General features: G+C 38.2%; 1 protein-coding gene across 7 annotated transcripts in view; it reads left to right on the forward strand.

The window, feature by feature from the left end:
* Window positions 1-25963, forward strand: part of PCNX2 (pecanex 2) — a 153158-nt gene that overhangs the window by 106671 nt on the left and 20524 nt on the right. For all 7 annotated transcript variants that reach the window (XM_085219727.1, XM_085219725.1, XM_085219723.1 and 4 more), the window contains 4 exons: window positions 8291-8349; window positions 10456-10671; window positions 20577-20830; window positions 24754-24987. In XM_085219727.1, coding sequence (XP_085075853.1) covers window positions 8291-8349; window positions 10456-10671; window positions 20577-20830; window positions 24754-24987 — 763 coding nt within the window. The remainder of the gene's footprint in view (window positions 1-8290; window positions 8350-10455; window positions 10672-20576; window positions 20831-24753; window positions 24988-25963) is intronic.

Consider the following 25963-nt stretch of genomic DNA (forward strand, 5'->3'; position numbering starts at 1 on the left):
TCTTTCTTCAAGCGCATCACTATGTTCTTGCTCGCTCGTTGTCGTCTGGCAAACAGGTTCATATAGTTGGGGATAGGGGGCGAGGAGAGCGTGCCCTGTCTTAGATTTAGTGCAGCTGCCACTTTCTTTCTATCCTGCTGTCTGACATAATTTGTCCATCATGCACAGCCTGCAGGTGGAGTGGGGAGAGTTTTCCCAATGTGAGCATAACTAGGATTGACCTCACATTGTGCACGTGTGTGGGAAAAGGAGATGTGAAAAGTGCCCATCTGCTCCTTTCCCTTTTCCCATAAAATAACAAGCCTTCCACTTCCAAATTATTATTTTTTAACGTACCCTAGGGCATCTGGTTTTCCTGTGAGCCTGCTCATCTGGTGCAGCTGCCAAAAGCCCTGGTCCAAACACAAAATGAAATGCCATTCACCCATAACTTTCAGTGGGCCTTGCTTGGGAGCTGCAAGGCCTTTTTTTTTTTTTTTTTTTTTTTTTGTCTTTTCTTGCTGTGTTGTTTGATTTCTCACATGTTCTTGGACCTCCATAGTAGTGATGTTTACAGAAGAACAACTGCAGCAAATGTTTATAGTTCAGTAGTCTTGGACGTTGATTTATAATGAATACTTTAAAGAAAGGTACATTAACCTCAGAAGTCAACAATTATTGTGTGACTGAACCATAAGAGGACACTTTTCCTCCCAGATGTACTGTTTGCCTCATTTCCTTGAATATTGTTTGAGAAATGTTGTGTTCTGACTCTGTCACTGCCAATTCCCCTTTCTCAGAGTTCAATTTTTCTGAATATTTCCAGCCACCAGCTTGAAAGCTCAGCCATGAGTTCTGCAGTTCATTGCTATCTTTTTAGTTTCTTCTTAACTGCTTCTATTTTTATGCTAATTTTTGCATTTGTCTCTGACTGCTTCTGTTTCTATGCTGTTTTTATAAGCTGATCAGAAAGAAGCACTGTATTCCAGTTGCAAGATTTTACAGTACTGAGACTACAGTTCCTATGTGGTTATTACTCAGTTGTATCTATTTTAGTCCTTTTGGTGACTGTGGCTCTTTTAAGAGGTCTTTAGTGGATTGGTCTCAGGGCTTTTCCAGATTTTTATTGAGTGTTAAGTTAGTTTATAACTCAGCAAAATAGTGCAAATTTCAGCATGTAGATTAAACCAGAACGGACATTCATTAGTGCCCAGGACTTACAACTCAAAACAAACAGAATCAATGAAGGAACAGCTTTTAGTTTGAATTTTTGATGCATTGTCTTCAAATCAGAATAGGTTGCCCGTTCCCTCTTCACAGGGCATGTTGAATTTATTGAGATTTTCTGATGACTTCAAAGGGATTTAGATCCTTGAGTGCTCAGTCTAGTTTGGCAGTAGGGGATCCCATGGGCATGATGTTCCTATTGACAGCAGCAATCCCCCCCCAACTGACAGTGATGCAAAAGCTGAAAACATTAGAGATTGCTGCTGGTTTTCCTTTGTTAGTCTTCCCTTACAACTGGAATATTTCCCTAGCAAAGATGATTTTTTGGAAAAAAAAGAAATGTTCCTTTATCAAAACAGTGAGTATGGGCTACTCTTTGGGAGGTTGTGCCTGATGATGGCTTTGGCATTGCAGGAAAGAACAGAGAAAACCAGAACTTTTGAGTAACTTGTCTGTACTTCAGTCTTAACTCTTCACGAGTCTTTGAAATTGTGTGCTACTCGTTAAGCTTGTTCAGCTGATTGTCTTCTTGAGACCATTGCCTCTTTCCTCCCTGCTCTAGGCCTGTATGTATACATCTTCACATTGCACACCATCAGCGCTGCCACTGAACTTGTATGTGGAATGCTGGACTACTATGAGAGTCTTTAATTCCCTTCAGTGCAGGGCTGTGAGATGCTGCTTCAGGTAAAGCCTCAGGCCCGAGAACTCTGCTAGAAATCATGTCCCCCTCTTGTTTTGAGTCATCTTCCCCTTAGCTAGTGGCCTTGTGAGGATGTATGCCTCTTTGGCCACTTGCTGTAGCACAGATGTATACACGTTCTCGCCAAACTAGGCCTCACCTTATTGCTTGACATCACAGTTGGAGTCTTAGCTATCTGGGAAAAAACAGGTGAGGAAAAACAGTCCTTTAGCTGAATAGAACTGGTATTAAAATCAGTGTTTTCCAAGTTGTCAAGATTTTTAAACTCAGGGGAGATTACAGAAATTTCAAAGCTGTATTTCTGCATTTTGGTGGTATCTCTTTAACTGGTAACAACTCCTCTTCTCAAATTTTGCCTGTGGCAGTCAATAAAACAAATTGAGGCTAATTGAATAGGAGCCATATGTGTGATAATTAATTGGGAGTGCATTCTGATTCAATGCTCTGTAGTTCCCTGCAGAGTTAAAGATGCATTCACAACTCCAGTTCATTGAATCATTTTAAGAGGACAGAATAAAGACAGAAGGGAGGCATCAGAGAAAGAATCCATGCTGAGACCAGGCAGGAACACAAGCAGAGATCAAAACCACAAGCGGGATAAATGAAAAGGGAAAGGGATGGGCGAAGAGGCAAAATGCATGCAGTGGTAAATCTGAGAAGATGTTTATAAGCAGGAATTCAGACCTGTAGACAAGAAGAAATCATGAGCACAATAGAAGAGGATTTACAAAGATGTTTAGAAAGGAAGACAACAGCAAGGAGGAAGAGAAAGATGAGAATAGACTCATAAATTAGAGTTAGGAAGCAGGTAATATTTTAAGTGCTTAAATGGATGTGCAGTGACTCTAAACTTTTATCAGCTGTTCTTCTAATGCTTGGCTTCCAAATTATATAAATCTAGTGAAATCAAATAAACCTGTGAAATTTCTGTTGTGTTGAGTGTTGGGAACCTGTCCAAGTGCATTTCCTGCGAGTTCTGAGCAAGTGTTGATCCCATTCACTTTTATAACATAGATCACCTCCTGTTTTAGATTTAACTGAATCAAACATTTAGGAGCAGGCTGAGGTTAGGAGTGGTAAACTCAGATCTTTCATTCAAGAGGATGATTACTTGTCCAACTTTTGTCAAGATTTAAAGACAGGTGGAAAGTTGACATTGCAGAGAAGATGTTCATTCGAACAAATGATGTGCAAGTTGTAAACCAAAAGCAGCAGGGAGTAATTCATGCTACAACTAGCTCAAGTCCCAGTTGTGTCTTGATATGCTAGGGAATATACTGGACCCAAATTGCCTGATTGCTCAGAAGAGCAAAATATGAAATTTCTCTCACTTCTTTCTGAGAAAAATACAGAATTCTATCATCATTCCCACTGAGAATCATCCCAGAAGCCCTGTGCTAATTGGCGGTAGATAAATACTGGATGAATGATAGAGAAATACTTTTTATCTTTCGACTAGCAATTTTTGCTCTCAAAATACCATATTCTTCATGTGCTGGGAGACTTTTTCAATCTGAAGAGTACTATAGGGACTAACATAATGACTGCTGTAAATGATCAGCCTTCTCAACAGTTCTTGCAATAATAATAATCATATAAAAAAAAAAAAAACCTTAAAATTTATCCCTGTTGGATTTTGTGCAATTGTAGAGTAGTGGTAAAATTTTTGTTATTTTTTAGTGTGGTATCGTTAATACTTCACTCCCAGCTTAATGGCACTGAAACAACTTGATTAGCTTTTGTTTTGTCTTCCTGCACCTTTTGCTGAGAAATCTGTAAATATGGAGAAGCTCTTAATGATCTGAACTAGTATTTCTAATATAGGCTTTCCTTTTAAAACATCACTTCCTAGTGTTTGTTTTATTCTTTCTCATACATCCTCTCAGTCTCCATCTCCTACTTTTGTTTGTAAGTAGTCACCTCAAGTCTGAAAGTGGCAGTTAAAATATAAAAGTATGCTGTTATAATACTGTGCACTGGAAAAGCTTAACAGCACTTTATCAGCATGAAGAATATTAAGAATGAATTTTGAAATACTTTGCTGTCCTTTCCTCCTTTCATGTTGCTGAAGCAATTTGCATCTCTCTGTGTGGAGTAAGGGGAATAAACATCTTGGCACGCTTGCTGGAGCAGCTTCCAACACTTCAGTATATATTTTTTAGCTGTCTGATCTTTCTCTCTCTCTTTTTCTGCTGAAAACTTCCCCAGGACTTTTCTCATTGCCTCCTTTTTACTCTCCAACCTCTTACAATTTCTAAAGTTTTTGTCTCTTCACCCTCATGGGCCCATTTTGCTGCCTTTTCTGGAAGCACCAGAGTCTGAATCCTGCAGGTCTCTGGGCCCAGAGATGAGCACAATCCCTATGATGTCTGTATGACTCACGATGGGGAAACCAGAAGAATAACTCTTACCTGTAGTGCTTCAGATGCAGTTTTTTGTGTATGTAATGATCACATTTGCTTTTAAATTGGCAGTGAGTCTGAGTTGTGCACAATAAGCCTAGTTGGGATGCAAAGTCCTGCACTAAGCACAGTACTTCCAGGCATGGCAGTGCCCCAGCACACCATCAGTGACAAGAGCAAACATAGACATACCGAACGATGATAGTAAAATCCTCCTCTGTTTTAAAAGGATCCCTCATCAGCAGCGTCTTTAACAACTGGAACTTTTTTACATCTTACCCCTTCTAGTTTCCTAGAATGCAATCAGAGCCACTGTTTATTATTTCTAGACGAAGCGCTGGAGAAAGGAAGGACAGAAGGAAAGAAGAAAGCGTGAAGAATAAAAATCAGAATGAGTGATCAGGAAAGAGATATTGTTTCCATTTATAAAAGATCTTTCCTTATTAACGTGGGTTAAACCTAGAGCATGTCTTCCATGCAGCTGCCCAGAAAACCTGCGCATAGTTATGCACGAAGGGGCTGTCAGCCTTTGTTGTTGTAATCATGCTGAAATATTCTGCCTTTTAGATGAAATTGATTTAAAACTACTTGGACATCCTCACACTTCCAATTAATACCATCATTTTTGCCTTTGGTATCTTTCAGATATTCATGGATGCTTGTTTATTCTGCTGTTTCCTCATTCACCCCCCTGCCTTGATATCTTAGCCTACTACTACTACTACTGTGTTTTTAATGTTAAGCCTTCCATTTATAATGCAGCAGCATAAGACATTCAAATGGATATTTTTTTTTTCCCCAGACTCCATGAATAATTGTAGGGCTGCAGCACAGTAATGTTTCTTCCTGTTAGACTTGTCAGGTGTCATGGAAAGGTGGATTAAAATTAGTTGAACACTGACAGAAGAAAACTTTGGATCTACCCTAGAAAAGCGTCTCTTGCATTCCCCCACAGGGGACTGCTTTCCTTTGTTTTGTTCTCTTATAAAACTAGAGAACCCCTACTTCACAGCAGGAAATCTGGAAATCTTGAATTTGCATTTTGGGGCAAAATCCAGCAACTACAAGGTGGATGGAACAGTTATTTTCATCTTCTGGAATAAACACAGAGATAATTTTTCCCTTCGATTTGCCTGATTCTCAGTATCCACACCAGGCTACCTGAATTGAATCTTCCTCAGTCTATTTTCTGCCCTTCTAATGAATTTGGGAGAGTGAGGTGGGAGAATTCTTTCCAGGTTGAGAAACAAGATGATATTTTTGGACAGTGGATGCATAGGAAATGACTTGATCCTTCTGCAAAGTAAGCAATAATTATAATGACACGAACAGTGTCACACAAACCAGTAAATTATCTGAGCATCTATATGAATGATAGACTAAAAGAGCATGAGTTAGGTATTTCAGAACTAGGGAATATGTTGGCTTTAAAATAGCTGAAGAAATTCAAAGACACTTGCTCTTAGGGGCAAGTGCCTGAGGACCTGCTCAGTTTGCATGGAATAATGCAGTTCAGGAAGAAATCCAATTACTGACCTAATTATCACCTGGTATGAGTGGTAACAATCAAATTTAAGGCAGGAAGCCACTGGAGAACGGCACAAATCTCCCACTTGTCCAAGAAGTTCACTTAAGAGGTCCTACTTGATAGCAAAAAGACCAGGAATAAAGATGTAGCTGGTTGGAGTTTAAGGAGCAGTGCTTTGGAGTTTAATGCTAAGCAAATTCCTGTTGCCTTCAAGAAGCTGCAAACATAGCTACGGCTACTAATAATTATGGAAGATTTTTAAAATCCTACGTGATTACCTTGAGTTAATTTCTTCAGGTAAACTGAACTTAGGACAAAAGTAGTTCACTCTGCTTTATCAACTGTATATATTATCCTCAGTGTTCATAAAAAATGAAAATTATCCTTCAAAATATCAGTATGAGGCTTTAAATATCGCTGGTAGTATCTGAAGAGTTGAATCCTTTCTTATTTCGTGTCCTGAGGCCCATATTTTCTGTGTTTAAGAAATTGATACTGTGCTTAGAATGAAGGAAGAAGCTGCAACAGAGCCTGGTTTGGCTTTGTGAGAGCCATTCTGCTTCCCGCTCTCATTCAGGCTGCTTCATCTGTCACAGAATCACCTGCAGCACCCACATTTCTCTTAAAAAAAAAAAAAAAAAAAAAAAAGTGGGGGGGGATGAGGGGGAGTGGGTAGAAGGGAGGGAATGAAACGGAGTCAGAGTTGCATGCTGGATAAAGGGTTCTTTATATAGCTTAGAATTTTCTGTGTACTGCTTGATTTGTATGAATCTGAATATGCTTCAAAAACAGTAAAGGTTTACAGGTTGATAAAAATTTGGAGTAAAAAGTAGTATTGACTTGTACTTCATTCTGCCACCACTGATTTTAGAGGGACTGAAAGCTAATAAGTAGTCTTGTAATCTTAACACAAGCAATTTTGAAAATGGCAATGTTTTTCTGCTGAGAATGGAAAATTGTTTGAATTCTACAACCTAATCTTTATGCTTACTCTTGCATATATTGCATTTGCAGGTGGATGTTTATCTGGGTAAAAGAATTCTGACAAGCGTTTTGAAGTAAAATCATTCTTTATACTCTGAATTGCTTAGGAACCACCACCACCCCGCCCCCACTCCCCCATGTTACCATTTTCTGTTACATGGGAAATGAAAATTGTAGTTCTTCTTGTAACTTGGCCAACCAGAGGAAGGAAGATAAATAATACATCAAATGAAATGTTAATGTATGTAGATGGTATCCTAATATTAATTACAAATAATTCTAATTACGACTCCTATCTTTCCTAACTGTATTTATTACAAAGTAAAGAACATGCTTTTTTAAAGTAAAAATCAGTAATTGAATGGGAGTAAAAGTACAGCAGTTCCTTACCCTTTTCTACAGCATGAAAGTGTGACTCTACTAGTTTGCTGGTTAGTTTTCCACAGATTGGTTGGTTTGTTGTTGGTTTGTTGTTTTTTTTTTCCATGGTAGAGTCAGCTGTAGAAGGTAGATTTAAAAAAAAAAAATTCTAATATAATGGACATCAGTGGCATCCATCCCTCAACTCAGCTTCAGCATGAATTTATAGCTTTAGCATACAACCTTTCAGACCTGTAAATCACTTGTATATAGAAAACATGTAAGGAATCCTAAAGCACCGTTAGCAGAGTAATATTTTGGGCTAATAATGTATGTTTCCTGTAGCATTCCTGTTAGCTGAGGCTTTCACTTGTACACTGAAGGCTTGCGAGATGGATACTGGGTGAATGATTTGGACTTCTGGTGTTGAGTACCTCTAATCACCACAGCAACCACTTCCTTCTGGTGGACACAGCTTGCCCACACTGATTTATTCGTTCTTTATCTTCAGACTTTACCATTTATTTTGTTATGGGTAGGAATAAAAGCTCCATCCAGTATTCCTTACAGTCCTTTCGATTCTGTGACTATTTCTCCTATGGGATTTATATCCCTCTGGTACAGTGAAAATTTGGAGTAGGGGCTTTGTCATTCCTAAGAGAGACAGGATTTCCTTGTGTATGGACTAAGTGCCAGAGTTCACTCTGTTTTTTAAGAAATGAGAACAGGGAATCTTCATTTCTCTCATTCTGCCTAGGTAAATTAAATAAACAAAGTGTTTTTATTTTCCTTTCATGTTATACACCCACAGAAATGTTTTCAGATAAACAAAACCCGTTATATTGAGTTATTGGCCTAAAGACTTAGAAAGGAAGAAAGGCTGGTTTAATATTCTTTCTGTTCAGTGTTTTGGTGGCACCTGATTGATGTGCTTGTGGAACAAGTATGTACACACACTTGGAATAAACTGATGAGCAGGTTAGAAGTGTGTATTGCATACTGATACTGATGTAAAGAAATAGTAAAAAGAAAATAAAAACATTTCTTTGGAAGAATCTTGTTTAAAACAGAGTAGGCTGTACAACTGGCTGTGTCTTTGTTTTCTAGCACCAAAAGGTCGGACCATTCCAACACAAGACTGGCAATTCAAATCGAAAAAGATGCAGGTATGGCTTGGGAGCTTGGGTGATTTTTGCTTCATTTGCAAAATGTGATGTGTTTAGTCCATTAAGGCTTCAGCTGCTAAAGAGATTCAAAGGGATTAAATGTTATGGGAGCAAACCAGAGCGTTTTAAATGTAACAGAGCACCTGTTTAAGTCATGTACCTTGATAAATAAATGCACTCTTGATTTACGTGAAGCCGATATTAGGTAGCTGCTGGGATACAAATCACTTGGTTAATCACAGCCTTTCTGTTTGTGTGGAGCACATGGCAGACACTCTAGCTAGATATGAAGCCTGGTCAGAGAAAGGTTTTGGAAAAGGCAACAGATTGACGGTTCCCCTGTCACTATGCAGTTTGGGCTGACAGGTATCTCCTATTCCCTGGAGAGAAGCCCTTCTGGATGAGGGGAAGAGGAAGGGAAAGGGAAGTGAGAGGGGCTAAAAATGCAGGAGGAGTTGAAAAAAAATAAGCATGTAAGCCGATGGTAATGGTCTATTAAGTGAGCTCTGATCCACAGCAGTCCAAAACACCTTCCTGATTTGCACTGAGCAATTCCTGTGAGACTGGGAATGGAGCATTTTTTGACAATTTAGGAGGCATGAGGTGTGTGTGATACCTGAGCTGATGCTCTCCAACAGGACGGGGTCCTTTCCAGCAGAAACTGATATCTGGGTTTCATGCCAAATCTTGGTTCCAGTGAGAGAGGTCAAGTTCATAAGTGGTTTCTTCCTGTTTTGCATTCTGCGACTGCTTTTATTTTACCTCTGAGGTTTTGGAGAGTTGTATTGTGGTAGAAGTTTACCTTGTGATTATTGCTATGTTTTCAGATCTCCCCACCCTCCCTTTCCCTTAGCAGCATGAACAAATACACATCTTGAAGCAGAAATTGGAGTAATCCAGGATGTCTGTGAGGACAAAAGGAGTGTTAGCAGTTCAAGGCATATATAATGCTCTTTTTTATTTATCATTTCAAGGCAAAGTGTTAAGATGTTTCTAAGGCCATTCTGTCTTCTCATAACAATAACCCTTATTATTAGCATTATGTGCTGATTACACATGTTGACTATGTTTTTAAAAGTATAGCTCAAGTGAAGCATTCCTTATGCGTGTGCTTTAAAAATTACGTTTGATAATTGTACTCCAGAAAATATCTAGCTGAGTATGTCTGTACATACATACGCACCTGTGATTCTGTATGTACTGTACATACCAGGACTGGATGCATAATGGCCATGGTGATGAATTGCTGTGTAGTAATGTGCCCACTCTTTTTCCTGTATTGAGGAGCAATTTGTAGGGGAAATTGCAGCCTGATGTTCTCCTATTTTTCTCCAAAATGTGGACTTACATAAATATCCATATGTAACTGTACATATGTATCCATGTATATTCTTGTATCTTAGAGGTCTTTTCCTATCTTAATGGAAAGTTGATCCAAGCAGTGTGTAAATGGACAGCTGATACTATTTCTAAAGTGAGTGGTAGCGATTCTTGTCTTGAATGAAATTTGTTTCATTCTTTTTCAGTATACTGAACATGCCTTTACGTGTCCTCGTCTTAATTACTCAGAGGATGTGCCATAGACAAAGCCTTGAAAAACTCCCAGAGGACTAAAAGAAGTAACTCCCAGCAAAATTAGTGGAAAATGTGTGACAAATTATTTAGCTAGTGAAAGTATCATAAATAATATTTAGATTTAAGCTCGTGTACTTACTCATGATTTCTGGTTTCTAAAAGTTAAGAACAGTAGATAGACTTTAACTTAGCATAACAGAGTCCATCAGTGGAGCTGAGAAACTCTTGATGTTGTAAAACACAAAGAAAGTAATTCGGGTCAGCCTGATCTCTGTTATCACTAATTTGTTGTTAGATTTATGATATTGTTTGTATTAAGCAAAAGTTTCAGGCCTGATTCTCTAAGGGACTAAAAACTACTTAGCAAGTGCAGTTCATGTGAACTATCACCAGGAAGATATCACCTAGCCGGAGGAAGAGGTCTGATGCAGGAGTGAAGAAGATATAGGATTTTATGCAGAATGGCTTAGTTTATTTATTTGTTTGTTTTGTTTTGTTTTGTTTTACAAATATCTGCTGCTCTGCTTGCAGGAAATGATGACAATAATCTCAACTCAATTTTTTATGAGCATTTGACAAGATCGCTGCAGGAGTCGCTTTGTGGAGATTTGATTCTGGGCCGCTGGGGAAACTACAACACAGGAGACTGTTTTATTCTAGCATCAGATTATCTAAATGCATTTGTGCACTTGATTGAAATTGGGAATGGCCTGGTCACCTTTCAGCTCAGAGGACTGGAATTTCGAGGTAAGGATTCCTGATGATTTAAATAACAGCAGAAACTGTCTGTGTTTCTTAACCTGTCACAAATCTATTGTACATCTTAACATAGATTTTAACATTCCCTCCTGTCATTTTTTTTTAAATTGATATTTCTGTTTAAAAACTGTGTATTTCTTATTATCATTATTTGAATTACAGATTTTCAAAACTTGAATGTTAAGAAATTTGTACTCGTGTTCTGCAGTATCACAAGACATTCAGAAACAAAATGTAATGAGTTTTTCTTTGGTTCACTGATCTTTCATGTTATGCTTAAGCAAGTATTCAAATTATTTTTCTATCTCCGTAATCACAAACATTGGAATTGCTATTAAAATTGTTCAACTTCCCCACAAACTGGCCTTTGAAACACTACCAAAAATCATAAGACGCCTCCCACAGTAAATATCCCATGTCAGATCATGCAAGATGCCAGTGCTGAGATGGTTTCCATCACTGTGGGGCAGGAGGGAAGAAGCAAGTAAATCAAGCTTTCATATTTTTCTTTTTTGGGATATACTGAATTCAGCTGATGAATGTGTTCTTCTGTCATGACTCTCCTTTCTAGGCAAAGATATTTGCATCCTCTTCCTAGATGTTGTGATGTTTGTAGGGCTTGTGGTATCACACTCCTGTTATTATCTTCATGAAGTGGGGAGAAAAAAGAAAGCAAATCCACCAGGCTTTTCAACAATTTTTAGATTGTCTTCATGCTGTACACCTTGGCTGTGGTTGTTGCTTGTATTTGTAACCTTTCAAAGATAACACTGCAGATGCTTGGAGTTTTGAAATCCTGGAATAAATAGCTTCTCGGGCTCAAGGGCTGGGCAATGTGTAGAGGGGTGTGTAATCAAGACAAGTTTTCATCAAGGTTGCATATGAGAAAACAGGAGACGGACTGGCTCTTTGAATGCAATTAGATGTGGGAGAGAAATAGGTAATAGCACGTGGACTCAGGTCTTGACTGCAGCAGACTGCCTGTAGGATGTTGAGCAGGTTGTGGTGTGTACTTCATGCTCACTTTCCTTTCTGTATGCTGAGGAGGAAGATAATATTCCTCTATTTTAAGAAAAGTTCTGTAGAAAACAGTAAAAAAAACCTGAAACAGTTTGGTGTTGTAGTAGCTGGTGAGATACCTATTCAGTACAGAGGCAAATTGTAAGAAAAAAGCAATTGGAAAGGAAGAGGAAATTTGTTTATCAGCCTTATAATCCTTTGTTGTTTGTAATGATGGTGATCTATGCATGGCTGTGGTTTTCTTCGACTTCAAAGACATCTGTGCAAGAATTATCTTCTTTTGCACCCCCAAGGTATGCAGTGGTGCTCATCTGTTAGAGCTAGGTATTAAAGTTAATGCCTTATAGCGGCCACAGGTAGAAAAGTTTTCTTTCCTGTAGATTTGGAATTTGCTGTTATTTCTTTCATGTCCAGGCAAGACAAATGCAGATCTGAGTTGCTCTTAAAGAGCAGTTAAATGCTGTGGCAGTTCAAATCTCTCAGTTGTAATACAGCTGATTTCACAGGCTGATAAATCTCTGAGATAATTGTTGGTTTTGGTGGTGGTTGTTGTTGTTATTTAGTCTGTTATTTTTGGTGCCTCTTAGGTTGCTCACAGTACAATTCTCTATGGAAACTTTGGGAAGCCAGAATATGTTTCATGTCTGGAGATCTGAAAATAAAAATGACTTCCAGGATGGATTTATGTATGTCTGAAAAGTGATGTATCTTACAAGTTGTTGACATTGTTTACTTCTTTGGAATTTTGAGTGATCATGAGCATACGTTTCCATTATCTTACATCCTGATTTTACCAAATCATCTTTGCTTTTCTGTTAAAATAGTTCATTGTAGGATTTGAAACAAATGAAAGAAAGAAAGAAATCTTTCATGCTTAAGCTGTAAGTTTTTTTTCTTTGCCACCTCCTGCTGGGTACCTCTCGGTCAACACCACTCCTATGCCATTCAAGAAAAGTAAACCTTGCAAAGACCAATGAAAAATATGAGAGGATACTCAAACCACATTCTGGCTGGATAAAAAGATTGAAGCAGGCTTAAAGAGTTGGAAGTTAAATAGTGAGTAACTAGATAGTTTTGTTGCAAAGCGTCTGGGGAGGAACGTGATTTTGAACTGGGTTGGTTCATTACCAGGTTGGAACTGTTTTGCATCTGAGCCTGAGAGCAAAGCTCAAAAATTGTAGTGCTACCTGTGAAGATATCTTTTTATTTCTTAAAAATAAATAAAAAATCTGCAAGCAAATGAGTCTGAAAATTGATGCTTCCATGCCAGTTGCCTAATTCTGTCTCTATTTGCAAACAGCTCTAATACGTCTGCTGTCTGCAACGGCTCTTTAAATTCAGTCTGAACTGAGCCACCACAGCCTCTCATGTGTCTTCTGGAGCCAGTTGAATTCCAGTCATAGCTGTCCCCCTCCCCATTCTCTCTCCTTTTCTTCAGGAGATCAGCAGCCTTTGAAGGAGCACTCATCTGAGTGTTCAGAATTCCCTATGATGGGACCAACATAGCAGCAGCAAACCATGAAACAGGAAAGCACAAATTACTGAAGGAGGAAGAGGGGAGCAGGAAAACTGGGAATGAGATCCTCACCTAGATTGTGAGAGAAAATGTATGATTAGTTTGTGTCCTCATATGATACATACTGGATGATTTCTTCACCTTTTTTTTTCCCTAGTATTTCACCTAATATTTTCTCTGACTACAGGAGATACATTGGGAAGAAAAAGGAGGGTGTATATACTGGGTTACATTGTTGGGCCTAGAGCAGAAAAGCCTACGTGTAGCAAATAGTAGAAGAGAGAACCCAGACACAGGGATCCATGTAGGAGATACAGTCTGAGTAAAAGGAGCCAGAAAGGCTGACGTGATGGCAGAAGCTGCATAAGGGGACAGGTCAGGGGCTGTTTCAAGGGCTGCCCTCAGTTCTGTGAAAGCTGAGACAACAGAAAACCTTCCTTTCAGCAGGATGCTCCTGTTGGGGCAGGAAGTTAGCCAGGGCTCCCCTGGGCAGTAGGAATGGACCATCTCCTGCCCAGCTGGGCAGGTTCTTCGCATTTCAAGTCTTGCAAATGCTCCATGGCAGTTGTGGGATACATATAACTCGACACAGTAGGATTTTTTTTCTATATGTAGTTAGAGTGCATTAAACTGCTGGAAGAACTTGGAGCTTTCAAAGCTAAGAGGCAGTGCATGATAAGCACCAGGCTTTAAGTTCACATACAGCGATGTTTCTTTTGCTTTGTGCATCTCACATTCCTATTTTTAGTTGTCTGGTCATATGCTGAATTTCACATAGGACCCTGACTTCATTCACTGTAATGAATGGTTTCCCATTCATTTTTCCCAAAGAGGATAAAAATGGGCAAGAGAAAGAACTCAGAGTCTGTAATTTTTGAGCTTTGGCTTCTTCACTTCTGCTTCAATTTCAAACATGTAATCTTAATTGAGGGCCCTAAAAATCCAATCTTCCTTAAATAGGAAGTCTACATTTGCCTGGGAAATGAATGAATCATAACAAAGTTCTCTGTGACTGTTTTCTGAGTAAGCCAAAATGACTATTTACATCAAGGAATCTGGATTTTCCTGCATTTGTCATTGTGGGTGAAAAGCTGTGTTGGCAGTGCTGCAGTGTCCAAAGAGGTCACAGTGTCTTCTGAATTCATGCATACTGGGAGCAGGAAAAATTGCCTCCCCTATTTGTATCCAGTTTCATTAAGAGCTCGCATTGTAAAATGACCAATCCAGATTCCTTTCTATCCATATGTAATTAAAACACGTGTGTCTCGGCCGTTAAATGAAAATGCATCTTTGCAGTAAGGGTAAGAAAATACAGATTGAGCAAACTCAAATAAAAGAGTTGGCAAATCTGTGTTTCCCCTCAACCATCTTTAGTCCTCTTCAAATAACACACCTTGTATGATGTTCTTCACTCTCTTTTCTGATGACAAAGAGGGGATGTGCCTCCACTGTGCCATTTATCCTGTGTGTAAAGCAGAGATGCCCATCTCCTCTATCAAAAATGGAGAAGGTACAGATGAGCTCAGGATAGGTGAAAATGTGCAGCTATTTGCACATCGCTGTAAGTGAACCAAGCCCTTCAGTAACCAACTGTACTGTCTGTGCTAGACCACAATGCTATGCTAAGAGCAACCTGCCAGAAGAAATATGTAATGTGTCACTTAATTTGAAAGGAAAAGACAGGGGAAAACCCGCAATTGGGGAACAAGCAGAAGGAATGTCAAAATATCTACCACCTGCAAGTTCCCTATAGAATGAGGAGTACTTAAAATATCCTGTTTAGTCTGTGCCTCAACAAAATGTCTTTTGGAGACCATCCAGTGAGGTGTAGGGCGTGCAGAAATTACTTATGGATGGTAATGCTGATTTCTTGAGGAGCTGTTTTCTAGCTCATTCCTAGTATTCTTCAATCATGTAATTAACTTCTAAATCCGTGCTGTGATTTTGTTGCTGAATGTTGCACGTGCAGTATTCACGCTTCACTTGGAACTTCGTTAGATGAACCAAGGAAAGAAGCACAGAGCAAGCACGGATGTAATTGTACATTGTGGCAAGCAGCTGTGACAGCAGGGTGGGATCGCCTGTGGGGCCTTCTCCGTGTTAGCTAGTTTATTTCGCACGCAAAATGGTGTATGAATGCAGTCAGTTTAGGCTATATGCTTTAGGCACGGTAATGATTTCTAAGAAATAAGGACAGTTACTCATTTTGGCAGCATGTATATATACTGTGTAGTTTTATTACAGTAGCTAGTGCATTACATTTGATTTCTGTGTCTGAAAGCTCTGTGGCACAAGCAGGAGTCATTCTTTATTTAAAGACTGATTGCAATATTCACTTTTTTACTTTTACAAATCGCTTCACACTGTTGGGAAATAGAAGTGCCCACCTTCATGTCTTTGCTGAAATCATGCTTGAAGTACATTCATTGTATGCACAAAACCATCAAAAGATACTGAAAAAACACAGCAAGTTCAGGGAAGAGAAGCCATTTTTAACACACCTCTTTCAAGAGAAGGTTAAAAGAACAGAATGCACATTGTTTGCAGGAAAGAACAAAGGCTCGGAACACAACACAAAGGCTGGGCACAAACAGGCTGCAGAGAGATCTTTTTGCTTTAATCACAATGATTTAATTGAAAAAGACATAAACCAGGAAAGACATGATGTTGAATAAAGGAAATCTGCAGTACAGAAGCCTTTCTAGGTATACAGTAATGCCCAGCAGTGTATTTTTCTATGCATTTCAAATAGAATGCTTTAGTCTCTATAATGCAGAATAGAATAAATATTTTATGCCTTTTTTTCCTTTCCTCCCTCACAATTTTGTATGTATGTATGGGTGTATTGGGGCAAACTTCTGGAAGGAAAAGAAATGTTGTTAGATGCTCAGTAACCTTTTTATTGAAAATAAGTATTTGTCGAAAACAAAATGTTGCACTGCATTATGTTCCAAAAGAGGTAACGTGAGAGGTTCTTGTGTGTTTGGTAGCTGTAAGTTTAACAACCAGCATCCTTTGAGAAAGCTTTCTTTCACCTGGGGTTTTATAACATGGCCCAATTTTTGAGATGTGATGTCTGTTATTACACTGTTTACTATGGAAAATGAATTATTTGTCAGGCATGCAAGTACCTGAAACAGTTGAAAATTGAATCACAGTTTTATGTTAATAGATTTGATGTTTGAGAAATTGGTATTGTTTCAGTTTTGTTTTTAAGTCCTGAGATTTTTCTTTGAAATGACCACATCACAGCATACAGATTATTATTATTAACAATCTCAGTTGTACGAGAAAAAGAGCTGGAAGAAGCCAATACAGGTGCTGTTTACCAGAACACATCCATTTCTGGTATTCATGAGTTTCCATTTGGGAGCTTTGTTCAGTCCTTTGTTTCTAGAGCTATATACAAGGCTTGTTTCAGGAGAAGATGTCTAATTATGCTCTCTATGCTTCTTCTTGGTGATACGTACCACCTGCTGTACTGAACAGAAAAGCCATATAAAGCTGCTTCTAGATGTCGTCTTAAAGGATTCTCTTTTGACTCCTGCAGAACCGAAAAATAATTTTCCTTTCACTCACTGAGTTACCAAAATTAAATTAAAAACCTTCATTTCAGCCTTAAATTCTAGAGGGCTAGGAGGTTATTAGTTAAAGTATATTTTCTGTATCCTCTTGAAGTAAGATTGCAGCCTTCAGTTTCAGTGTTCTCATTTCCATTTAGGTCAGATCATTCTGGTAGAGCACAAGTCAGTCCTTAAGTCCTGATGTGTCAGGAAAAAGAGTTTCAAGTTCTCAAACTGGTTTTCTCCTGAGCTCACATAGATTGACCTTGCTTTGTTGATCTGGCGCATGTTCTTGCATTGATGAACCTTTGGCAGCCATCCAGTGTTACATATCTTATAAACGAATCAGTCTCATCTGTACTAGCAAGGGTCAGTGAGAATGGCTCGGCTTGAGCGAAGTGAGAAACTTTATTTTCTTTCTTTCTATTTCAGATTTTAAAATGACTAATTACCAGTGAAAACATTTTCCTGTATTTTAATGTTTAATGGCACTATATTATATTGCATAACTGAAGTGCACGTTCTGCTCCCTGCTCCTTAGTTTTATGCATAATTCTCTTAGAATTGCTTGAACTTGCTAATTTTTGGAGAAGCAATATAAAAAATTGACATTTTAATCATCAGCTTGTAACACATATATGAAAGTTTAGCATCACTGTTCTGTAAAAGATGTACACTAATGCTTAATCTCATTGGCTGTGACTTGTACCATTTGGCTCAGTGCATAAAACTGAGCACATGCTCTTAGTCTCCGTGGTACCAGTATCTAGAATCTCGAGTAAAGAGCCAAAAAGGATTGATGCAGCTGTAAAATGAAATTTATCAATGACAGGAGAGTTACTAGCATTGAAGTCCAGCCAGCGCATTAATGGCCTAAAGCAAGATTCATTCAAGGGAGAGAGAAAATTTCTAGCATTCTGTCTGGAACTGACTGCAGGAAATGCGGGGAACAAACATATGCTTGAGCATCAAATCTACCTATTGTCTTCACAGACTTGAGTTTTTTTACTAGATGGTGCTTGGAAATGTTAATCAGCAGATGAATTGGGACCGAGGACACAAAACAGGGATTTGTTATTGTGGCAAAACACTGGCCATACCTGAGCTCAGACCTTTGAAGTAAGCAGAGGCTCTCCAAGCAATCCAGACACCAAATCCCCAGGGTTTCAGTACCAGAGTCCATCAGACAGCCATTGTTAAGCGAAGGCGTGTTTGCCAGATGTTGACAGAGCACAACCCTGATTTCATTCTTTTAAATTAATTTGTGGGATGACCACATGAACTCCTTGATTCACTCCCAGAGCATTTGTAATAATATGGTCCCAGATAGAACATCTCTGTCTTCCCAAGTTCAATGTTGATTGTATTTACTGTGGTATTATTTTAAGTTTCACTGATTGAAATTACCTAGCACAGATGACTTGGAGATTTTTTAATTTTTTTTTTTAACCTGTTGAATTAGCTGAGAAAGCAAATAATTGTTCTGGCTACTTCTCTTATTTTCTATGGTGACAGCTTCCCTCAGACACTGAGGGTCCCATGAATTCTCCAGTTATTGCCTCTTATGTTCCTATGTTTTACAAAATAAGTGTCTTAAGAAAACTAGTAATTGCAGAGTCTCCAGTATATACATAATATAAGGTATTCATTAACACAGGTGATCTAGAGAACATCTTAAAACATAGCCAGCATCTGATAGGAATGAAACATGATATTTATATACAAAATAGAAGAATGGATTTAAGAATAGAAACAAAGCAAACTCATATTTTAACTCCACTAGTTGTAAGATTAGCAGCAGTGGTTATTAGGTTTGTTTTCCACCATTTAGAAACACTTGGCAATGTTTAATTTGGCACCTGAGGTGAGGAGTGATCTCTTAAATTCAATATAATACTGTAAGACCTTCAACTTTTCAAAAAATAGACAACAGTAAGAGCACTAGTGTGGAATAGTTGTTTTACCCTTTTCAGCCTATGTACAGAAGGATGTGCCTTTCCCTAGTTAACTTTGAATATAATGTCTTTTGACTTGACTTCAGAGAAGCATCCAGTGACCAAGAGCAGTTGCTGCTTTTTTGCTGTTAAGCATTAAGTGTTAATTCATGTAGAAATCTGTGAAATATGAAGCAGAAACAGTTCAGTTCATGTCCAGTCCCACAGAAGATGTCAGCTTGATGGGTCATATTTTGTACTTTGTGGCAGCCTTGGATGGAAAGATGTTTATATTAAGGTTACTTAAAATATTTAATAATTTGTCATAATTGTATACCCTTGAATCGAAGGGGGAACACATCAGTGTGTGAACAATATTGGTTACACCGTGTAAGTTTTCACTTATAAACATATCCATATTCTTCTCTTATTTAAACTGGCATAACAGAACAGGTTTATTGGTCCTGGCAGAGGGTTTCATAGGTGTTGCTTACTTTACTTACGTAGTTTCTAGTAATAAAATTCTCAGAGAGAGAAGTGTTTGAAACAATGTGGTTTTCTTGATATTTTTGACTATGAGAACACAAAAAGTGCTCTGAAGTGTATTTGCTGATATGTTAAATATATATCCCATACCATATTTCACCCAAAAATGAAAGGTGAGTAGTACCAGGGATGCACACTTGAATTGTTATGTGGGAGACACACTTGTTAAGGAACTTGTAAGGAGAGATGAGAGCCTACTCATATATGTTGCATCTTTGATTCCAGCTGAAGCTTTAGCTGAGTGTCCCTCTCCAGAAACTGCAGTACAGTGTCTTGCACCTTCCTCTCCTATTGAGACTATCTGGAAATGACTGAGCCAGCTTTCTCATGGGGTGACGCTGAACCACTAGCAAAAAGCATATGTGAGACATATGTGTGACTTGCATGGCCTCGAGTGATAGTTTGTGGAGAACCTCAGGGGAGAGCAAGCTTTGCAATATCCCACAGGGTATAAATTTTAAGTGGGTCCATGCATCAGGAATGTATAGTTCAAGTATCTTGAAAACTCTGTGGGAAACACATGGGTGTCCACCTCTGGTTTTGATTTGTAGCGTCCAACATGGTTTTGAAACCACTTGTGTAGATTTCAAAACCTGATGGGCTCAGATTGGCCATCAAGTGTGCACAACACAGGTCAGAAATGAGTCTGCAAAGCAGAAATATTGATTCTGCATCTTCCTCATAACTTCTTTTTAAGTTAAGATGACTTTTTCAGAAATATTTTGATCTAAAGCCCAAGAAATTGGCTAATTAGAGAGCTGTTCTGTCCTCGTGATATACTGCCACTAGTGCTATTTGATCTGATATAGCTTTTATTTCAGTGGGAGAGAGAACAACCAGTTGCATGTCATTTTTGGAGCATGCTTTCCAAGATAGTTCACTCTAACACAAATTTTATAAGTTCTCTGACTGTAAAATCTTTGTTTGTGTCCTTTATGTTATTTGAAGAAACAGACTGGGAGTTGGATCAATTTTCTAACTATGCATGATGGAGCAAGAATCTTTAGTGTTGCTTCCTGGTGAGTTTTTATTGAGGCAGAAGCGATGCCCTGTAGCTCAGCTCAGAACCAAATGCATAGGATATTATATTGGGCCTTTTAGAGTTGTTTTACTGGTAGTAACTAAATGATGGACAGCACTTCATTTTCTACTGCACATGAATCAATTTACACATCTAATTTGTTGCTGTAGTTCTTTCTGTTGGATTTTTGGTAAATGCATAGACCCTTCAACTATACTTTCTCCAGTCAGATGTCCTTTGTTTCCCCCACCCCACAATAACTATCAGCATACTCTCTTTTCCTCACTGCCAAGGGACATACTGCCAGCAGAGAGAAGTGGAGGCTATAACAGAAGGAGATGAAGACGATGAAGGCTGCTGCTGCTGTAAGCCAGGACACTTGCCTCACTTGTTATCATGTAATGCAGCCTTTAACCTCCGATGGCTGACATGGGAAATAACACGAACCCAGTACATCCTCGAAGGATATAGCATCATTGATAACAATGCTGCAACGATGCTGCAAGTGTTCGATCTGCGGAGAATTCTTATCAGATACTATATAAAGGTAAATTGTTGGCTAAAGTGGACTTATTCCTATGCAGGTTTGTCAAAAATGATGGCTGGCTGCTAGGAGTAGTATTTGAAGTAACTGGCTTTATATTTATTCCTTTGCACTACTGGCAGTCATACTGGCTAATTATTAGGTAGGGATAATTAACTCATGTCTCCCTTTGCTACATATGACTCTGACCGGGTACACTTTGTGCAGGCATGCTTAAGCAGAAATCGAGAAGGTGAGTTAGCTTCTTTTCCTGATAGAGGCAGAGGAAGCGTTCTTATAAAGCAAAGCTTCAGTGACAGTTTGTTTTTGTGTATGCAGTGTTATTGAGATCACAAAGACCACACAGATATTCATTTGTCAGAAAAGCCAAACCCTTTCTAACCCAGCAAGTGAAGAAATTCCTGTGCAATACTGTCTTCTGCTGAAGCAACAAAAGCCAAATGCTGCCTTTCATGCCACTAGTACTGCCATTAAGCCAATTACCAAAGCTCCCAACCATCTCTGACATCTCCTTCCTACCTACATCTCTGCGATTTTAAAACTCCTGTCAACCATAGAGAGAGAGACCTGCTGTAAATAAATTAATTACCTTTATATGCAAGTGACCCAGTACAGTAAAAACAGGATAATTGCCTCATGAATGTGCTTTGGTCATGCAGTCAATTACTCTGTAAAGCGCAGGCTGAAGTTTCATAAATGATTTTACAGACATCAAGGGCCAGTAACCAACCTGGTTTAATTATTAAAAAACAAAACTGCATGTAAACATGCTTATTTCATTTTAGCCACCAAAAAAAAAAAAAAAAAAAAATCTAAAAATTTAATTCAATTATTTTTAGGGACTGTACCTAAACTAAACAGACAAACAAAAAGGCTTCTTTAATCTGAAGTTGATATATTGCTACAATTGCTTCACTTGACTTTAAAAGGTAGTCTGAATTTAAAGTGATGCGAATTGATATGATTCAGGTTTTGATGGCACATGAGTCTGAAAATCATCTCAGTCTAGATGGAATCAAATCAGCAGCTCATTAGTTTAAAGTAACAAAAAATTGTGCTTTTTAAACAGGAGCTTTTTCATCCCTGAAAGTCAACTGAAACAAGACGACTGTGGAAAATTTGAAGCAGTCACATAGGAAGTTAACTTGAAGGTAGTTTAGAGCTTCTATTCCAGAAATACTTGAGAGGCAACTGACATACAAAAGGTTGCTTAGGCAAACTTTTGTTCCTTACAGTACGAATGAAATTGATTCTGCCTTGAGTGAAAGGGTTAAATGAACTCTGTGCTTCTGAAGTGTGCTGTGTCTCCACATCCCCTGGGTAGACTTTGTAATGTTCAGCATCTGTGACTTTCAAGGTTTCCAAATCTAATCTTTTTTGGATTGATTTTGTGAGCCAACACTGTTAGACTGTTTTTACAGATCTTCATCCTTAGAAAGGCTCCAGTCTCTTAATCTACTTCCCTTCTTAGGGAAGGATGAACGAGGGATGATAATGACCTGTTGTCAGCTTAGTTTTTAGCCTGTGCCTGATCTCCCTTGGTTTCTGTAGAATTCTTCCTCAGAATGGCACTCCCAAAAAAAAGCCTTAAGGAGATTTTTTTCTCCTATTCTTCAAATTATTCATTTTTTCCATAAACAGAGGCTTTGATAAGATTTGATAAAATCCTTAGTACGGCCTAGGAAGATGAGAAGATTATGTTTTGTATCAGATAAGCTGTCATGCTGTTTATTTAATGCTGCTGAAACTTAACCTTTGGATTAACATATGATACCAGAAACAGAGGTGAGAATTCACTCCTTCCCCAGCTCCCTCTTAAGGAGGAATCTTGAGCTGCAAAGACCCTGGGTAATTCCACTGTGAACATTTTAAACCCCTGACACTTTGCTTTTAACGAAATAGGAAGGTAATTGTAAGAAGTCTAGTTAATACAGTACTCAGGCAAGACAAATCACTATCTCGGAAAACCCACAGAATTGAGCTTCAGCAGTAACTGCATCTCCATCACACCAAGTACTTGGAGTGCTTCTAGTTTGTACTTTGTAGCTTATAATATTGTAAATATTTGCTGTATCATTTCTGAATTGCAATATAGCTGAGAATGTACTCTTGCACAAAACATATCCAGGAAGAGCTACTAAGAGCAGAATTTAATTAGGTGGCAGAAGTTCTGCTGTTTCAGTGTCTGATTGCCAGTCTAATTATTTTCCTACCTGAATTTGTTTCTTTGGAAACACAGGTGAGAATAATAAGAAAAGCAAACTGTATTTTGAAGATCAGTGAAGAAAACTTATGCTTTGTTTCACTTCCATGCTTCATGAATAATTATTAGATTGATCTTTTAAAGAGTGAGTTACATTGAGCTTTTTATTCTTTATTTCAATTGCAGTTTCACTGGCAGTCCAGAAAGGCCCTTACTTTTTCTTTTAAGGGGATTTTTATTCTCCACAACCAAAGTGGGTCAGCTCCTGTAACCCTCCTGCATATATTTTGAAATCATTTCCTGCTCAACTACTGTGATATTTTTCCCTTGTGCCTCCTCTGTCTCCTCTCAATATATTCTTGTTTAAATGTCTTCTTCTATTCCAGAAGTCTGCATTCTCAGAGTTTTCAGATCCTATTGTTCCTTTGTGGTTCTTTTTCAGAAGATTTCATATTGTTTCTCCTTACGCCAAGAAATTAAGACACCATCCCCAATCTATATTACTCTACCTTGTCTTTTTCCATTGGAATTTAAATTTCCTCTTACCTGTGTATTTTTGTGCAGTTTGAAAGACAAATTATGGATGGCATCTGGGATTTGTAAAAGGGCTGGTGGTGCTTCTGTCCTGTTTTTCATTTTCACTGTATTTTAATTTTATACATTTATTTGCTTAATTTTATTCCTGTTTCATAGGTAAAGTATCATCTCTTGTTTGCTTTGGAATCCAGTTTTAAATGAGTATCTTTAATTAAAACAAAACATTATAATGATAAAGTGTTGTAATGTGCCTTCTCAGCTGCTGTCACTTTTCTTTGCAAGACTGGAACTTCTCCAGAGGTTTCCTGTTCTTCTGAAAACAAGTTTTAAATTTGGCATTGATAGATTTTTCTTGCTAATATTCTAATGGTTCCAGACCCACTGGTTAGAATTTAAACTTAGAAACTCAGGGACAGGTATGAGATGTGAGTCTTGCTGCTTTCTTGTATTTCTGTATTTGGTCAAAGAACTAGTGAGTGCTCTTCCTCCTTGCTTTTTAAATGTAAATTCAGTTGCATTATTTATCAGCTTTTTCATATTACACTTACAACTCATTATTCTTTACTGATCTCACTGACAAAATATCAAAAATAGTGATGCTACTAAATGCAGAGTAAAAACAGAAATTAAAATGGGGGATTTCAGAGTTGTATTGTACACATCTGTCACATCTCAGCTGTATGAGATTTAAATCACTGTGGAAATGTTTTTGTTGAAGAATTAGAAAAGCTTCATGCTCAGATAGCAGGAAGCTTACATAGCAAAAAGAAGCCTGCTTCAATCATGTGGCCAGCTACTGCTGCTTTTTCAAAATCTCTCTGAACTTTTGTCAATATCACCTTCTTGGTGATAGGCTCTGTGAGCCCACTAGTATTCCATAATGTGCACTTTGCAGTGTGGGAATTCCTTGTTTGTATTGCAGTCCATTGATTTGTATTAATTTTCCTATAAGGCACCAAGGTATTAAATATGTGACTTGTATTTCATTTCCTGCTATTTATATATCAATTATGACCATCTAACTAAACAGTCTGGTGAAGCATCGATTCCAAGCATTAAGAAACAGGAACAATATGTACCAGTATGGGTTGCTAGTGTTGTCTTATTTGATTTATTCTTTTCTGCATAAAATATTTCTGCTTTAATCAGAGACAGAATGACTAATGTTTGCTCATTTTGTCAACAGAGTATAATATACTTTACAGCAAGCTCTCCCAAAATTCTTGAGTGGATAAAAGATGAATCCATCCAAAAGATGCTGCAGCCTTATGCAAAGTGGCATTATATTGAGCGTGACCTTGCAATGTTTAACATTAACATAGATGAAGATTATGTTCCGTGTCTCCAAGGAATAACAAGAGCTAGTTTTTGCAGTGTTTATCTGGACTGGATTCAGTATTGTGCCAGGAAAAGGGCAGAGGTAAGCATACTTTTTTTCATGAGTAGTAGTTGTAATTTCTGAGATTGGATTACATGGTTACTCAGGATTAATACAGGAAAAATTATATCATTTAAGCTATTAAGTTCAGCATAAAGGAAAAACCTTTGCATTGTAAAATGGAAAGAAAACCACACATTACAGTCTTCTCTTGTGCAAAAAACTTAGTCTCAAGAAGCTTCAAAGCGGTAGTCTTTGAATACAGAACCAATTCCATGCTGTGCATACTCTCCAGCACTATTAATTTTATGATCTCTAGAAAGTGTGGATTTAACAAGTGCTTGCAGAAGCTCCGCTAGAGCAGGCTGTCTTCAGGGAATGACATCAGTACATTATTGTTCTTCAGTGCAGCCCATGTTTGAGTACACATGCCAAACATTTGTCCATGTTTGTTTGCTCTTTCCAAACATTTGCCTATGCTTTGGTACGATCCTCAAATGATAGGGAAGTGCAGACCAAACTAACAACTAGTATAGCTCAGTCCTGAGAGCTGATAATTCAAATGTGAGCTGTGTAACAAGAGTGTGTGAAATGACCGTACAGCTCTAGAAGGTCAAGGGCGGGTTTGTAGCTACACCTTGCAGCTATTCATGTCCTTTCAGCCGCTAGGATTACTGGTGGTCAGCAACCATTTGGCAGAAATGTTCTACTGTACTTCCATGAAATACTCAAAATAGCCCAGAGGGAGAATACAGTTGCAGACAAAGCATATTCCTCTGTTTAATTTTCTGATTATTGCTGACATTGGGAAAAAATGAGAAGTATGTATTTCTTCACCCCATACAATCTTATTTGGGTATTTTTCATTCAGGATCACTGACCGAACATCCCATTTGCTACCACTCACCTTATCTGAATAGCATAACATTGTTCAACCATGATATTTCTTCTCTAATTCAGTTCTTTCTTGCAACTCTGCACTTCAGTACCATTCCACCAGTTCCTCTGCACACACTAC

The sequence above is a fragment of the Meleagris gallopavo genome, chromosome 2 (assembly GCF_905368555.1).
Source record: "Meleagris gallopavo chromosome 2, MGAL_WU_HG_1.1, whole genome shotgun sequence".
Classification (NCBI taxonomy): Eukaryota; Metazoa; Chordata; class Aves; order Galliformes; family Phasianidae; genus Meleagris; species Meleagris gallopavo.